At 47.5% G+C, this 16,848-nt stretch overlaps 1 protein-coding gene across 2 annotated transcripts in view; it reads left to right on the forward strand.

Moving 5' to 3' along the window:
- The first annotated feature begins 515 nt into the window (after positions 1 to 515).
- The window catches only part of LOC119456415 (mucin-5AC-like), a 184,960-nt gene continuing 168,627 nt past the window's right edge, over positions 516 to 16,848 (forward strand). For both annotated transcript variants that reach the window (XM_037718148.2, XM_037718149.2), the window contains exon 1: positions 516 to 1,003. In XM_037718148.2, the coding sequence (XP_037574076.2) occupies positions 835 to 1,003 (169 nt within the window). In that variant the 5' untranslated portion in view covers positions 516 to 834. The remainder of the gene's footprint in view (positions 1,004 to 16,848) is intronic.

Raw genomic sequence — 16,848 nt, forward strand, 5'->3', positions numbered from 1 at the left:
AGCTTACCTTTCTCTGTCCTAAGCTAGCAAAAATTATTCCAGAGTATTTGATTACAAAATTGGGCATTGTCTGAGAGTTAATTTGGCTGTCGGGGTATGCCCGGTCGGAGAAACAGATTCCCAATACAACGCGCCGGCCGTGCGCGATGCTTGTCCCGTAAAGCGCGCTTCCCCTTAGTGACAGCAGCTCGCACCTCCTTCGTGAAACAGCTCCCTCTCAGCGGGCCGTTTCGCATCCCGGAGGAGGAGCAACGTCTGAAAGAAGAGGAAGAGCCTGCGCAAGGCGCGAGGTGGTGAGCGCTCGCATCTTCCTCTTGCGAGGAGAAAGGAACCGCAACAACAGCAATGAAGTAAGCGGATTCCGTGAGAGTTATAGGCGAGGAGGGTAAGAGGGGGTGCGTGTGCGTGCGTGTGACCGGACGGGGACTCCCACTCTCCACTTTCCCGAGGCTACCGAAAGGCGGCGCTGCACGATGCGCCCGCGATCGGCGACGCTGTTCAGGCGCGCTGCCGCCGTCAATCGACCGCGCGCGAACCACGTGCTCCTCCTCGTAGCGGGGCGCTCCTGGCAGGCGCCTCCGCAGTAAGAAAGCGCACAGCAGCGCGTCACAGAACGCGCGCTCCGCTCGTGTGCTGTGCAGCCGCGGTCCGGAGCCCCAGTCCCAGCAGCAGCGAGCGAAGCCGCGCCTCCGTCGCGCGCCTTGTGCTCTCCGTGTGTGTTTCGTGGGTGCGCGCGCGTCTGCCTCTTCACTGTTTTTCGTTTCTGCGGTGGATATACACGTGCCACGAGACGACGACGACGGTGCGTTAGCCGTCGCTGTAGCAGAGAAGGCAATGCGCTTCCCGTGTGGCTTCTGCGCCGCGTTATTGGTGGTGCTCGCACTGGCGGTCGCTGTCCTATGCGAAAAAGACGGCGGGAGCCTCGTGCTTGCAGCCACGGTAGTGCCCGCTCAGGATAAGCCCCGCATCGGAGAGGCTGCCCAGACGAAACCCACGGAAAACGGTGAGTTGATGCCGTTACTTACGATCGGTGATGCGCTGACCGATAATCCTGGCTGCATCTGAAGCGAAGATCACTGCTTAACGGCACCGGCACGAGGGCCCTATCTGCGGTGCACGTGTGCGTTTGGTGGCAGAAGCCGCGTGTGCTAGCTGAGCGGTATTGACGAAGAATAGCGCGATAAGCAGGGTGCGAAAAATAAACACGTCACGAGCGCAGACTAGCAACAGCGCATACAGCGTGGCATACCAATTCGCCTAGAAATCATTAGTCGTGATCGGCATGTCGTGAAATCAGAAGCTGCGTTGCTCGCGTAGAAAGAACCCTGGGAAGAATACTGCGACTAAGAGGCGCATAGGAAACGCGCATCTCCACGTACTGGTAAGTATCGAGAATCTACCTGTGGCAGTTCGTTCACCTCCTGCGCGCGGGATTGCGACTCGCGCGTGTTCTTCACCTGCTGTCGCCGGGCATGACCATGTTGGGGTTATCACCATTACCGTGTTTTGGAACAGGCGATATGTGGAGACAAAGAAAAGGTAGTGTTATCGCTTGTCTCGAATGTCATCAGTAAATGCTTCACATCATCTTCGGAGCTCTGCCGAGATTTCGGGAAACTTCGCAACACGATGGGCGTGCCAACAGTGAACTTGAGCATGCTTGGAGAAAACGCCGAGTCGTCTGTGCCATCTGTCACCCGTGTCAGTCAGCCGGCAGTGAATAGGCCTCCGTGCAGAGCAAAATCAGAAGAACAGATGCATTCCGCTCAGGCGTGCCGTGTGCTCGCATCAACAAAGCCAAGCAATGAACAGTTGTCTCCTTCAAGCAGTAGCCGCGCTACGTGACTACTTTATGTCATAACGTGACACACCCGTGGGGAGTACAAGTGCGTTGCAGTCCAACTCGAAAATTAATTCTAAGAATGTACTGAAAGTCTATACTCAGACGTTTTTTCGAGTTGGGAAGACTGTCTATCACAATCCATAAACTCACGGCGCGTATGTTTGATGAATTATTGTTGCAAGAGTTTTCTAGCTTACGTACAGACAAAAAAAATTACAAATAGACAAAGTAGTCCATCATTATCTACACGATGTCTAATTTACTTGTTCTTTTCTATTGTTTGATTTTCTAATTTTTATTAAATAAGTCGCGTGGGTGGACCACGAGAAAAAGGCATTCTGCATTTGCCACTTGACAGCCCCGTGGCAGCCTGGTTCACTGAACGAAACTTCGAGTGGCAATGTTGTACGGACGCGGTCTTTTCTCGCTTCACGATCGCTGACAGTTATTCTGAGCGGTGTTCTGTCAGCGCTAGAAATCCGACTTCGCGTGTGTTCGGCGGACAGACTCGAGTACGACCCTCACACGATCGGCGCTGACAGGTTTGCTCTGACATAATCTTTTACCGCCAGTCTCTGCTGTTCAACAACGGAGCTTGCAAAGGCTCTGCACTCCGAACGGAACCGATGTCGACGAATGAAATGCATGCCGACACGCACAGCCACTTCTCGTTCGATACAAGCCCTTGGGCGTTTTATGAATACTTGCAGAATTTCATTATTACTGGTGTAACATCAGCAGTAAAAGAACTCCGTGCAATGGTGCGCTGGACATGTACCGATATAGCCCAGGGATATTGCAAGAGATTCCCAGGTGGGGCAACTGCTATCCACGATCGTATACCCTCCTGTTGATACAATTAACCGCCAACACCACTATCTGCGCGTTTAGTTCAACCTGCAGCACAGCGATAAGTTTCCCTTTTTTACTTACTTCGTGTGACGCCTTCTCTTTTTTTCACAACGAATACTTCTGCAGTTGATTAATTTCTTCATCGTGCTTCCTACTGCACCTATGAGATTTCCCAGGGGTACGTGTTTATAAATTTTTTGCACCGTCAATTTTTGCATACAATGGAGAGTTAAACCTCGTTCCTCTTATAATGTGTTCAATCGCGACGGTTTTTCAAAAGCCCTGCGCATCAAATACCTGGCTGCGGTGGTCGTATTTCGATGGGGGCGAAATGCAAAAACGCCCGTGTCCCGCGCATCGGGGGCACGTTAAAGATCCCCGGGTGGTCAAAATTAATCCAGTGTCTCCCACTACGGGGTGCCTCATAATCAAATCGTGCTTTTAAAAAGTAAAGCCCCAGAATTCAATTACATTGGCGCTACACTTAGCTTCACTGCTCTCCACGTCTGTGCAGTTTAGTTTTAATCCACCGTTCCCATCTGTAATGTGACTTTTCCTGAAAGTATAACGAAGCAGAATGAAGGCATCTGGCGTATCTCGTTAGAACCTAATAAAAACCATTACTGCTGAAGAAAGACGCGTGGGACTTGTCTTTAGCGCATGATGGAAATCGTGCTGCGCAGGGGGTTCCGTTGTCCGCCTTTCGCGCTGATGCTTCTGAATCGCGTCGCCTTATATATTTTCTTTCATTAAGGTCGCCATAGGGAGAACACTATATTTTCGAGGTTATTTAGTAGCCAGCACCAAGCCTGCGGTTTCCTTCTGGTCACAGGCCTAAGCTACGCAGCGTGCGTCAAGTAAGGAAGATGTCGAGGGCTCGATTATTTTTCAATTTATCGATACATTTCTATTCGGTGTGTTCGGAAACCACAGCTTTGGATCACGCTATGGGCTTCCAGCGAATAGTTTCTTTCCTCACTGACGTCATCTGACCGCGCGGACGGGTGGACGACGGCGTGGGAGCTCGGGCACGCGTGGGATCCTGCTCTTTCACGGCGGCGTTGTCGGACGCGAAGAGACCGCAGTGCACGGTTGTTTACCCGACCGCGTGGGAGCTGTGTCAGATGCTCGGCTTTCGGCCTGAATACGCGCATTTCGCACGAGAAGTCGTTTTCCGCCATGGAGTGGTAAGGTAAATGCGTTGAATACAAGGACCCTCGCGTTCGCAGGCCTTGTGTGCTTGGGCTCCTACGCGTCTGTTAATTAGTGAAGAAAATCGTGGAGACCGCTGCAACTTTGAGTAACGCGTTTCACAGACCGTGAACAGCTTTCAGCATGACTTAACGGCGTAGCCTCGTTGCTGGTATATGACTCCATCACTCACCATGGCACTTTGAGGGATCTGCAACACATCCTCTTTGCGTTCTCTATAAGAAAGGCGAGGGGAACAGATTTCAGCCGCATGGCTGAGAGAGCGCTAGAATCTTCATGGTGATCTTAACGTGTCGGTTGTGCTGAACTGGTTAACCTCCCTGCCTTCCCTTCTCCACTCTTTCCTTCCTTCCTTAACGTGTTGGGCGAAGGTAGTGGACAAGGAGTTGTAATATTACTTTCTCAAATAAAGCTAACAACATTTACCGATGGTTATGTTATTTTATATATTTATGAAGTAGGCGGCGAGAAAACCCTTTCTTGCAACTTCGGTACATGGGTTGCCCTTTTTCTATCAGATATAGCTTATTGAGTATAAGCAACGGAGTAAGTGGAGCAACATTTCGACACTCTTGACAGATTCGCTGCGAAGAAATATTATGACACATGTCATATACGTTCATATATGTTCTCAATGCAGCACAGAAATGCTCGTTAGAAAACGAAGCTTTGTCATAATAGCCGTAGTCGTTCGAGGGAAGCACACACTTACATGTACAGATGCAGCAGGTTTCCAACGAGTCTGAAATGGCTGGCTGAAAAATAAGATGCTCGCTAACTTTGCCAACTGTGGCCTGACGCCTCATAGAGCTTAAATGCTTCACCTTGTTGCTCATCTTTTCGTGGTTAATTGATTTGTAACATTCAATCAAAATTTTTTGTGTTACATGTGGTTCATCTGAACACCTCTAAATTATGCTCGATGTGCGACAATTTGTATGTGAAATGACACGTCATTCGTGACAAAAGCTTCACCGAATTGGCATGAAAGAAAGAAATGGCTTGTACATTCAGAATTCTTGTTCCTATAAGTGAAGCGCATAGTAGCTCCGTCGAAACGTAGGACGTAGTAGAAACGTAGGATGTGGTAGCTCTGTCGGCTTTAGTTCAGAAACCAGCGGCGTCACCGTTCACTGTTGAGTGTCCTCCTTTCAGAATACCCGCACGCCATTAGGACATCTTTTTATCGGTGCGTAGATAGGGTGAACCTGCGGTATCCAAGACAGACTCTTCAAGCAGCTTGCTTATCGGCGTCCAAGTACATTAGAAAACCAAGAAAAAATATAATAATAAAAAAGATGCCCCGTAGAGGACAAACATTCATCTCTAGGCAACTCTAACATTACCACGGTTCATTACGGGTTGCCGCTCACCGCCCTTTGGTCCCATGACGAGAGTAAGAGCGTTTCTTATTCCATGTTCTTGACCGAATAAATTACGGGGATGGCAACGATGAGCAAAAGTGGTTCTCTACAAACTGGACATGTCAAGAGGCAGCATGCAAATAAGTTTTATTACGTTTTAGGTGCCTCTCAGCTGTTTATTTCTTTCACTTCATCTATGAATAACTTCACAATTTGCCACTAACATCGCTGACGTCAGTAGCGCTGTAAAGCGGGCTTCACTATGAAAACGGGATTACTGTGCTTTCTAACATATATTTTCAGCATTCAGTTTTACTGTGTGGCACATCCATAATAACTTGTTTTGTTTGCAGACACACTACTCACAACTTAAACAACGTTCTTTCTCGCGCTCTCTCTTCCATTCCTTAGTTTTGCAATCCATCAACGAAGTCCGGCGCTGCCGCGCTCCCGGTTGTCGGCATCGCTTATTCTTGCACACATTGGACCACTGTTGTGACGTGTAAGGGCGCGGTCTATAAACAGATCACGAGGAATATTCCGCTTTCCCTCCTGGATTCTCTCCTTTCTTCTCCCCCCTCCCCCCATTTTTTTTGTTTGTTTTTCGCTTCTCTCTGGAAGATCCTGGGGGAGCATCAGGCTAGGGGGCTTTCATCGGATCGTCACTATTTTCGCCATGTGTACGGCGCCCCGAATCAATTGCACCCGGCGCGTAGATGCTGCGTCGGCGCCGGATATCGTGCTCCGTATTAAAAGAAAGAAAGAAAGAAAGAAAGAAAGAAAGAAAGAAAGAAAGAAAGAAAGAGTAAAGGAAGAAAGAGAGAAAGAAAGGAAAGACTGGAAGACGTAAAGAAAAGTGGTGCAGAAAGGAAGAGCAGACGAGCAGGAAGATCCGTTCCTTGTCGGGAACTCTTCAGCGTGCTCTCACTTCCGGCGGCCAAAGCTGCAGAAGCACGCGCACTGCACAGTGGCAGCAGCATCAGTACAGCAGGCAGCGACGGAAACAGGAAGCAAGCCGCATGATTCGCTGCGGAGATCTACGAGTCGCGAGCGCACACATGACCGATGAGAGGCGCGTGACCGTGTTTGAAAACAAGCCCGCGTGTGTGCGCACGAACACGCCGCGCTTTCACGAGGGCCGAGGAAAAGGCCACCGTTTTATTTTCCTATTTCGCCCGCGCGCCTTTGCGTCCCCGAAGGTGCTCGGCTGTAGCTCTGCGCGACTGCGCATTTTGCTTTACCTCCCGCTCCCTTGCTTCTCCCGCGCTTACCGACGAGGGCTGCAGAGCCATCCGAAGTACTTTGCCCGGGCTTTGTTCTTTCGGCTCTGAAGTGGGAGACGCCGCTTTCGCCGATCCCGACCGTCTCGCTGGGAGGGATTCGAGGATGCTCCTTTGCTTTCGCCTTTGATTGCCTTCTTTCCGTCGTTGTGTTTCCGCCCGAGCACCCACCTCACGAACTTCTCACGTTACGAGAAAGAGGAGAAGCAAAGCGCGTGCGACGTTTCTGAGCGTCTTCCACGTTCGGTTGTTTTTCCTTCGCGTCGTCACTGCCGTTTTCGGCACTGACGTTCTTCAATCGCCACTCACTCATCGTCAACGTTTCCAACTTTCTCGTCCCAGTAGAGCTTCGAATCTGTTTTCGTTTTCTTTCACTTTCGTTGATTCTTCTTTCTCTATTTTTCTTTTTTTTATAAACGACTTATTTTACTTCTTTGGCCTGCATCTCGGGACGTTTCAAGAGCTCCTCTGGCGTTTCCGAAAAGCGAAATGGCCATGACGTTTACATCTGCGTCATTCGCATCCTACAGCTTTCTTTTCTATATTTTTTTTTCGTCGTGGCTGTTCTTTTCGCATTCGCGTTTGCCTCGCTCCATGCGCAATTGTATTTCTTAGCGTGCACTCTGCGCAAGGCTAGAACGTTGGAGACGTCATCGAGAAGGAGCAACTCAACGCTGTATACTTCGCTCATTTCTGTTCTGCTCGGTGAGCTTTTTGGCTTAAGGACGCACGCTCCTGTCTTCTTCCGAGTGAAGAGAGAGCTAAATACCATATTTTGCCGACTACAGTCCGTTGATTACAGATGCATAGAAAGTGAAATTTAGCGTGGTGCGAACAATGCTCAATATATATATATATATATATATATATATATATATATATATATATTTACCCGCCGTGGTTGCTCAGTGGCTATGGTGTTGGGCTGCTGAGCACGAGGTCGCGGGATCGAATCCCGGCCACGGCGGCCGCATTTCGATGGGGGCGAAATGCGAAAACATCCGTGTACTTAAATTTAGGTGCACGTTAAAGAACCCCAGGTGGTCCAAATTTCCGGAGTCCCCCACTACGGCGTGTCTCATAATCAGATCGTGGTTTTGGCACGTAAAACCCCATAATTTAATTTTAACTATATATTTTTACATATCCTAGGCAGGCTCGAAACACAGGCGGTGCCATGCAGAATTGTACCGTGCGAAATCACGTAACGAAATATATTGTATTCTAGGGAATGAATGAATGAACTTTTATTTCCCTTTTTAAGAAAGGGGAGGGGCCGGGGGGGAGAGAGGGAGGCCTGTGTGCTCCAGTCTTAGCACCTTCTGCTGCCAGACGTCCGCCTACCAGTCGTGGTAGGCCTCCGCTACCTCCTCAGCCCACCTCAGGACTCGGTCCTGCAGGGTGGGATCGGAGCTGCGCAGGGCAGTCTCCCAAAGCTCCTCGCTACTAATTAATGGTTTGAGGTGGCGGGGGGGATATTTGATGGGGCATTTCCACATTATAAGGGAGAGATCTGCTGTTTGGACAGGGCAGAAGCGACACTTGGGTGTCGGGTATGTGTCGGGAAAGAATAAGTGCAAAGTGCGTGGGGTAAGAAAAGTGAGAGTTTGTAGTTGGCGCCACAATATTTCTCTCTGGCGCGTGCTCGACACAGAGAGAGGTGGATACGTTAGGCGTTGGTGTTTGTAATGTGTGCAAATTTCATGGAATGTGATGAGTGCGTCTTTATTGGTCTGTTGTTGGGAGTCATTGGCTTCTGGGGTAAGGCCCACATTTCCGTCCATTCGGTCCGTGAATCCTCGAGCAGCGGCATGAACCATTTCGTTGCCTGGTAGTCCTTGATGTGCTGGAGTCCAGATGAGAGCGATGTAGTTTTTCGGCGGGTGAGCGACTAGTAGAGAGTGCGCGAGGTTTGTAATGTAGCCGCTACTGAAGCTCCGGATAGCAGTCTCCGAGTCACTGATGATGACATCACAATCAGGTAGCCCCGATGCGATGGTCTGCGTCGCCCGCTGCGGTGGTCCTGACTGATGCTGAACGAACAGTGTTGCCCTGCTTGTCTACGACCGCTAAAGCATAACGATGTTTAGTTTTATAGGCTGCGGCGTCCACGTAGTAAACTCCTACCGCCTGTCCATAGCTGCGTTGTAGCGCCTTGGCTCGAAGTTTCCGGCGTTCGACGTGAAATTCGGGGTGCATGTTTCTGGGTAGGGGTTGGATGTGGTATTGGCCGTGTATGTTCGGAGGAAGTTGATGTCGCTTGTTCTCGTTGAGTGGTGGGGCGTAGTGAAGTTGTCTCAGGATCTCACGCCCAGCTTCAGTCTCGTCTGTGATATTGCGATGATAGATGTGCTTCGGTTAATTCTTCAAAGGTAATAATTGTGGCTGTGGCCATCACCCTCTGTGTGGATGCTCTAATCGGAACACCAAGAGCGACTTTGTGTGTTTTTCTATTGCAACTGTATTCTAGGGAAACTGGCATAGTGACACTGTTAGGATATTGATTGCGGAGAGTATTCTAAGAAAGACTTATCTTGAGCGCAATTTCGTTCCTGCGGAATATACAACGAGTGGGGAGTACTTAAGGAAGAATATTTTTGCGTTAAAGGGACACTAAAGGAAAATATTAAGTGGGGTTGATTGAAAGATTAGGCTTCTGTATTAACAAATTCGTCATTCGTAGCGAGAACACAACTTTTGTAAGCGCGAAAAATACAAAAATTGTGATTGCGTTTCGAGATTGAATTAAAAGCCTTGTTTTGTGCCCCCGGCGCTGAAATCACTCCGCACTTTATAAGAAACCAGCTACGTAAAAAAAAAAAAAAAATGTTCCACCAGTAACTTTAACACAAGGAGGCACCATCGTAGACATGGAGCAATATTTGTTCAAGTGTGGCGCTTAATGTTCACAACTCTGATTTTAGAATTCGCGATGAGATGCTTCGCTGTTCTATTGCGAGCGTGTTCGTCTTGCCCTGCCAGAGCAGTTTCGAGAAGCGCCTTAGGGGCGCGTCGCTGCGTGGCGATATTGGTGTCTTCCTCGACGTTTCCATCGAACTGGGAGTTATCTCGGAGGGCATTTGTATGCATGTATGCAGCCAGGCACCGAGAAATCTCTTGCGCCGACTGCCGAGCAGAACACGCACTGTGCTTGCACAACAAGAAGCAAGCATCGCGACTGAAAGCAGAGAAAGTTGCAGGAGGAGAGGAGGAAGAAGGGAGGGGGTCGAGAATAGCTTCTCGCGCATCTTGCATGTCGGTTCTGGAACCCATGGCGAACCGAACCTTTGTTTTTGTGTAGTTTCGAAGCAGGAACCTTGTAGCATATCTTGTCGCACTCGTGATGCTGCTTTATGCTTCGTTCCCGCCTGCGAAGATGCAACACGTAGGGAACTATATCGACCCCACCATCCCCGTTTATCTTCCTTATTTAAGAATATAGGTTGTCGGAAATCAATGCGCGCATACCCTTCCATCACGTTGCACGTCTCGTCATAGCCTCTCTTCCACAGTGTGCCGTCCTGTATTGAACACCCAGTCGTGCAAATGTCTCTGACCTTCGAACACAAGGTCTATGGCGCTGAAACATGGTTGCGAACACGGTAACAGAGCTGACACCCCGGTTAGTGTGGACGCATGGCCTACAACGCGCTATACATGAGCAGCCTGTGTCGGAAACGTGCAGGCTACTGTACCTGGTAATAGAAAGATAGTCATCCGAAATCTGTTTACAGCGCAAGGCTTAAACCCAGACAGTGACAATGAACAACAGGAACAGCGCTATTGTTTCTTGTTTATTGTCGCTCTCTGCGTTTATGCGTATAGCCTCGCGCTGTAAGCTTGTTTAGGAATACCCACCAATAAGCCCAAATTTTTACTTTGGTAGAAAGATAGGTTGTAACTCTATGATGAGGGACTTATGGCACTCTGAAAATCTAACACGCCCTGAGCTGTAGATTTGTTCTTCTAACAAGCATAATTTTTCTCCGGTAGATAGCGTACAACCTATATACAGACTATAATGAAGGCCGCCGTTCAACGCGGGTATTATTTACATAGCACGCATATTGGTATGTGTACTTGTTACAATGACTGTACCAACTCTCGGTTGTTTCCCAAGATACACTGAATGATATATCGCTTGGATAACAATCTATCGGTACACTAGCATTCTCTACGAACCAGAATTAGATAACTACGACGCCTTGAACAAGATATTGACCGAGTTCTTGAGTGACCATGTTCAAGGACGTCAGTAAATTCGAAAATTTCGAAATACGAATCGATCGAGGCACTTGATGTCAGAATATTATGTTCAGTTACTTCAATTATTAAAATGGGATCAAACAAAGCGAGTTAACACGATTATTGTATATAACCTACGGGTTACAGAAAAGCGTTCATGCATACAGCGCTCGGTTCATTTCAAGAAATTATCAACTATATATACAACTAGCAACTATATGCTAACTATATATATATATATATATATATATATATATATATATAGTTATAGTTAGTTATATAGTTAGCTATATATACAAGTAGCAACTATATGCTGACTAGCAACAGTGGTCAACTTTCACTTATTACTCATTTGAAAGCTGCTGAGCCACTCGAACTCCACAGTTGAATAGCATTCTGTTTGTGAAACTTCTTGCCTCTCTGCTTCTCTCTCTCTCTCTATCTCTCTCGCTTATTCTTTTAACATTAAGAAGCATAATATATCGGGAGTGTAAGTTTTATACAAGAAGTCTGTATTTTACAAATACTCATAGATTCAGCAATATCACTGTTTCAACACCAGTGATAGCTGTGGGAAATACCTTCATTTCCGCGTTACGTAACGTTAGCACGTTGCGTTATCGTACTGACGTGTATCGTGTCAGGCCAGTCGGCGCGAACTTCAATAACGCTTTTGAAAAATTTGGAATAACGCATATTCCGTTGGTCACATCTACCTCGACCTCTGCTATAGGCTGAATCCTAGTCGCATAGACTGAATGGGATAGTCGCATAAGTTATCGGACGAAGATACCGTTCGAGGATACATCTTCGCAAGCTTTCGGACAGCTGATGTATCTCTCCAAAGACAGTGAAAACCTCGATGAAATATTGAAACAACCTCCCAAGCGCTATAATCTTTATAAATGTGGAACGCCGCAGGCATGTCTAACGGTGATGAAGATGAACGTTGACCAAGTGGATCTTTCGAGAATATACAGACTGAGGCGATAATCATATTGCGAGCTCAATAACTGCCCTCGCACGCAGTTCGTATACCTGACAATATATTGCCTTAGAAGCTGTTTCTCAATTGTGCGAGGCCTTTTTTCTGGGAAATAAATATTTTCTGAAGAGAAAGTGGATGAAATCATGATGCGACTCATATAGTGTGCGTGAAACAAGACGATGCGACTCATATAGTGTGCGTGAAACAAGATGCTGGAGCATGTTACCACGGGGTCTTCCTTGGTACGTGCGTGTGTTTTCTCGGGCTTAGCTTAAGATATTTATTCACCTCACCTAAAAACAGGTCGCTCATTAATCGGATAGGTATTTGTAATATGTTAGAATTCGAAAGCGTCGGCAGTCGAAAGTTATATAGAGTCGAACAAATCAAAGGACACTGTACTTGGGCGCATGAAATTGCCGCGGAAAACTTGGCCTTCGGCACCTATACCTCCCAGCAGTCATAAAGGTCACGTTCTAAATGATTTCCGCCAGGGAATGCAAACTAAAGTTGGCGTTGCGGATAGGGTGCGTGCGAGTGCATTGCAAACACTCGCTCTGAACGAGCAAATCTGCGCTAATCGACGCCAAAAGACCGCCGATATAATCGAATGCCGCGTGTAATGTCCAAACACCGTCGGAAACAAATTACCGCCGGTGTTATCAGCAAGCGTGGTAGGTGGAAAGGTGCCCCTCGCCGGCGCGCCTGCGCGATTTTTTATATTTTTCTTGCTCTCATTATTAAGTCGGAGACATCAGCGCTGCTTTGCATTTTGAGTTCTTGTTTTGTTCTGGTCCTGGGAACGTTGGGTTATCTACGGAAAGAAAAACTTATTGGGCACTTTTGTTGTATTGTTTTCTTTGGTGAGGTATTTTTTTATCCGTTTCTTCTTTCAGCATTTATTCCCTTTAAGCCCTTTCGCCAGCACAGGGTAGCCAGCCAGTACTTACACTGGATAACCTCCCTGTCCTTCCTTCCCTTTTTTATTTCTCTCTAATCCATAAAGCCGCCTCTACAGGCGCTAGGTTTCAACAATTGAAGGTAACACAGAAACGTGTGTTCTAACAAAATGGCCAGTTTCAACTCCATTCTTTATGAAAGTTTTCGTCCTTGCTGCTTCTAAATTTGTCTTAAACTAGCATTGTTGATTGTACACATCGTTGCGTTATGTCTATATGTGATCAGTGCTGCATTTTAGGGGCCCTGCTCATAAATTATTTCGCAATAGCTGCTTCAAGAGCTTTCTGACCAGTATCACCTAGACTTCTACTGAGGCTTACGTCTACATAGATCCTTTGCACGTGTACTTTGTGAACGATAAAGAAGGCATGAACGAAAGATGTGCACAATGCAGCGTTAAATATAGTTGCACCAGACAACCTCATATTGTCTGCTTTCGTGTCACAAAACATCAACATTCAATTGTTGCCATAATTAACTTCTTTTTGTTCACTTCAACTGACAGCAAGCCCTGATGTGGTGATATCTCCAAGTCCACAGCTGGCTTCCGGGACCGGCGCTTAAATATGGCTATTAACTTTCACTCGTGTCGCCGCAAGGCCTCCAAGCATACGCAGCACTAAGACAGCGTCTGTACTCAAAGCAGCGAACTCCCGCCGCCGCGCGGTTGCACCAGAAGCCTTTTCTACGCACGGGCACGCGTTAAGCGCTTCGTGACCGACGCTCCCTTTTTCGTTTGGGCAGTGCTCCGAAAAGCAAGTTTGGCTGAAGGATCGACCGCTTTCTTCTTCCTGCTTCTGAAATGCAAGCCTTTCCTGCGTGGCTATCACGCGCCGTTCTTTCTATTATAACCTCAACGATCACAAAAAAAGAGATAAAGAGATGCAGGGATCAAACAAGAACGAAAGTGGAAGACAGCAAAGCGGCGGCATGTATACAAAGCTGTAGGAGCTAGCTGACGCGCCGCCAAGAACGGAAACCGTCTCCCGCTCCTCTGCGGATGGCATCGGTATTTGTTGTTTCTCTTTATTTGACTCATCTTCTTGATTACGTGGAGCAGGGAGCACGGTCTTTCCTTTTATTTCTTCTTCGCGTTTCATTTCGTGCCGCAGGCGCCGGCGGTGTGAGGCCCATTCTATCGCGCGGAGGATCAAACACCCCCAGGCGACGGCCTTGGTGGAGCGGGCGTCGTAGCTGGAAAGTCAGGGGCGATGCAGTGAGGAGGAAAGACGCGTGCAGAGGAACAAATACAAAATAAATAAAGCTGAAAGTTGGGAATTATGTGCCGATCGCTTCTCGATCCGGTCGACCAGAGAAGCAAGAAAGAAGCTGGGCGAGTTTATTTCCTTCCTGGCATTCCGGAGATCGCACTGCCTTCGCGCATTTGTCTTTTTTTTCTTCTTCTATCTGACGGTTCCTTGTCATTTCTGTTGACGTTTCTGTCAGCTTGTGCACTTCATTCTCTGCGGCTTATCGCATTGCTGGAAGGAAAGCGTGATGCCATGCTCTACACCGGTCGTATATATTCTGCAGGATGCGGGCACGAGGACGTCTATGAAGCGAAGCGAATGACGCGTCCTTTATTTGGGTAGGTGCAATGACGCGCATTAGAGTTTGACAGTAAGTATGATCTTCGTCGGGCGTTCTGCTGCCAGGTTCTGTCGAGTTTATTCTTGTGCGTGTGAGCAAACAGACTGAACTTGTATGAAATGCGGGCTCTTGGCAGCTGCGGTGGCTGTGACAATCTGCCGCTATAGGCACGAAGTAGTCGATTCGATTCCCACCCGGGCGACACCTCATTCGGACGGGGAAGAAGTTAATCCTTTCTGGGTCTAATAATTCGTGTAGGAATCATAATGTTTCGAGGGAAATACCTCACATCGCGAAAAACAAAACAGTTTTCAGAAATGTGAGCGTCTGCACTGCTAACTACGCAATTTGTCGAATTTGTGCCACATAGAAACATGGCTCTCCCTTGAATTCCACAAATGTCCATGCGTTCCACGGCGTTGAGGTTCTACTACGTTGAGGGCTTTTGCTCTCTGTTTTTCAAGCATGTTGCCTAATGCATATAACGGGCCTTGGGTTGTACAAAAATGGTCTTCAAATATTTTGTGGCCATATTTCATACCACTATGATAGTGCATATAAAGTCTGAAGAACCGCAACTGCATGGTGTTCTTGGCAGTTCATGCGAAATAACTTTAATTTATTGCCAAAAAAATTCAGGAGGCAGTTTTTGTTATTTTATCATACCTTTGCCGTTGGGATGCCCGTAATATAAACATTTCACTTCATTTAAAAAAATTGATTAGGAAAGGGCTAAGGAAAGAAAGTTCGTATTTTCCGAAAAGTGGGTTTATGTGGTACTTGGTGACAGGCTATCTCCAAAATGGCAACGTAGGTGTATGCACACAAAACAATCGGAAACTTTGCACCTGCACTGCCTTTTTGAAGGCGTGTACTCCGACACAGTTACACGTTAAAGCGTCTCCCACTCCCTAGACTACGATGTGTCTGATGACCCAATGGGCGAATCTAAATCGCTATAAGCAAGCCCCTCCGTGGTTGAAGCATGCTTATGCTTCTATCCGTGTCTATGTGAAAATGGTGACAGACGTTCTCTTTGCGTAGCACTAATGTACATATTAAAGTATAGATGAAAACGGAGAACTCATTTTCCTTACCTGTGAGTCCTTTCACTTACTGTCCATTATTCTAACTATATGAGTGGTACGTCTGTAATTAGCGTTCTTCGTTCTTCCCCGAAGCATGAGTTACTAGAGAGATTTAGCTGCAGGGCTTTCGCTCGATGAAGACAAGAAAGTTACGTCCAATTATCATCGAGGCTTTTAAAGAAATAGATGCTTATTTTCATACATGTTCAGTTGTCCTTTGCAAAGCGAGGGTGATCAGTGAAGTAGCACATCTTTTGCTACTTGGTTGAGTTCACAACAGACACATATTCGAGCCTGCGATCCCTCTCTTTCCCACTTTTATTTTAAAATCTAGTTCGAAAGATTCTTATTGTTCCATTTTTTCTATATCATTCACTCCTTTATTAGCCAAATCTGCAATTTTATTGCTGGTAATAAAGAACAAGAACCGCTTGCAGCTGAGGATGTTTCATACTGAAATTATTGTACGCCTGTAATTTCGTGTAAGATAATAATTATTTCAGACGTCTCCTTTCTGCGTATTTAGAATGGCGTTTTGCACTTTGAAAGGAACAGCGCAACTGAGTTCATGTTATAAAACATTTTGCCTGAGTCCCTTGATGAGCAGTTGAGCATGCCGCTCAAGTCAACTCCAGTAAACAGACTACCCTTTGCCGAATGAACAGAGATAGACGTTCGAAAATGAAAGAATCACGAAATTAAAGCAACAAAACGTTGTTACATACTATGTGTGCGTTACCTTTATCTCGTCGATTTTATTGTCCTTTACACGTGCCTCCTCATCACAGTTGAGCGGCCCAGAGACGTACGCGCTGTTCTCGTATTTAAACGTCGTGGTAGCTGAGAAGATCTGGGTACAACCACCTGTTCTTTCATCTTTCGTGAGTTCGATGGCCTTCACCGAGACTCTAAGAGAACACGACAGCTTGCGCGCCAGTGTCTGTCCTCCGCAGAGACACAAAGCTGGCCTTCTTTCTGTCACCGTTTGTTACACAAGCGGCCAGGCTTCCCACGGTAACGTGAAAGCCGCTAGTGGGAAAGCGTCCCAGCCGGGACAGCCGTGTCTTCTTCTGATTCCGCGCGTCACGGTTAAACTACGCACGCGCCGTTCAGTCCGGAGCGCTTTCGCTCGCCGAAACTCCTCGGCCTCCGCAAATATGCGCGCTTCCTTGTCGAGCTCGTCCAAGCGAGAAAGAGAGATAGAGAGGAGGGTGAGCCTGTTCTGGCTGCCGCGTAGGCACACGCCGCGAGTCGCCGATGCCGCCGCGAAAGATACAGCGCCGACGCGTGCCGCCTACAGCGACTTGGGCAGAAGCCGAGGCCGTAATCCTTGCCCCATAGAATGGACCCGCTAGTCGTTCTTGGCCGTCTCGGCCGTATTTGCTGCTAAGAACGAGTGAGAGGGCGCGCGCGTCGTTGTGTGACC

Source organism: Dermacentor silvarum, chromosome 6, assembly GCF_013339745.2.
Source record: "Dermacentor silvarum isolate Dsil-2018 chromosome 6, BIME_Dsil_1.4, whole genome shotgun sequence".
Classification (NCBI taxonomy): Eukaryota; Metazoa; Arthropoda; class Arachnida; order Ixodida; family Ixodidae; genus Dermacentor; species Dermacentor silvarum.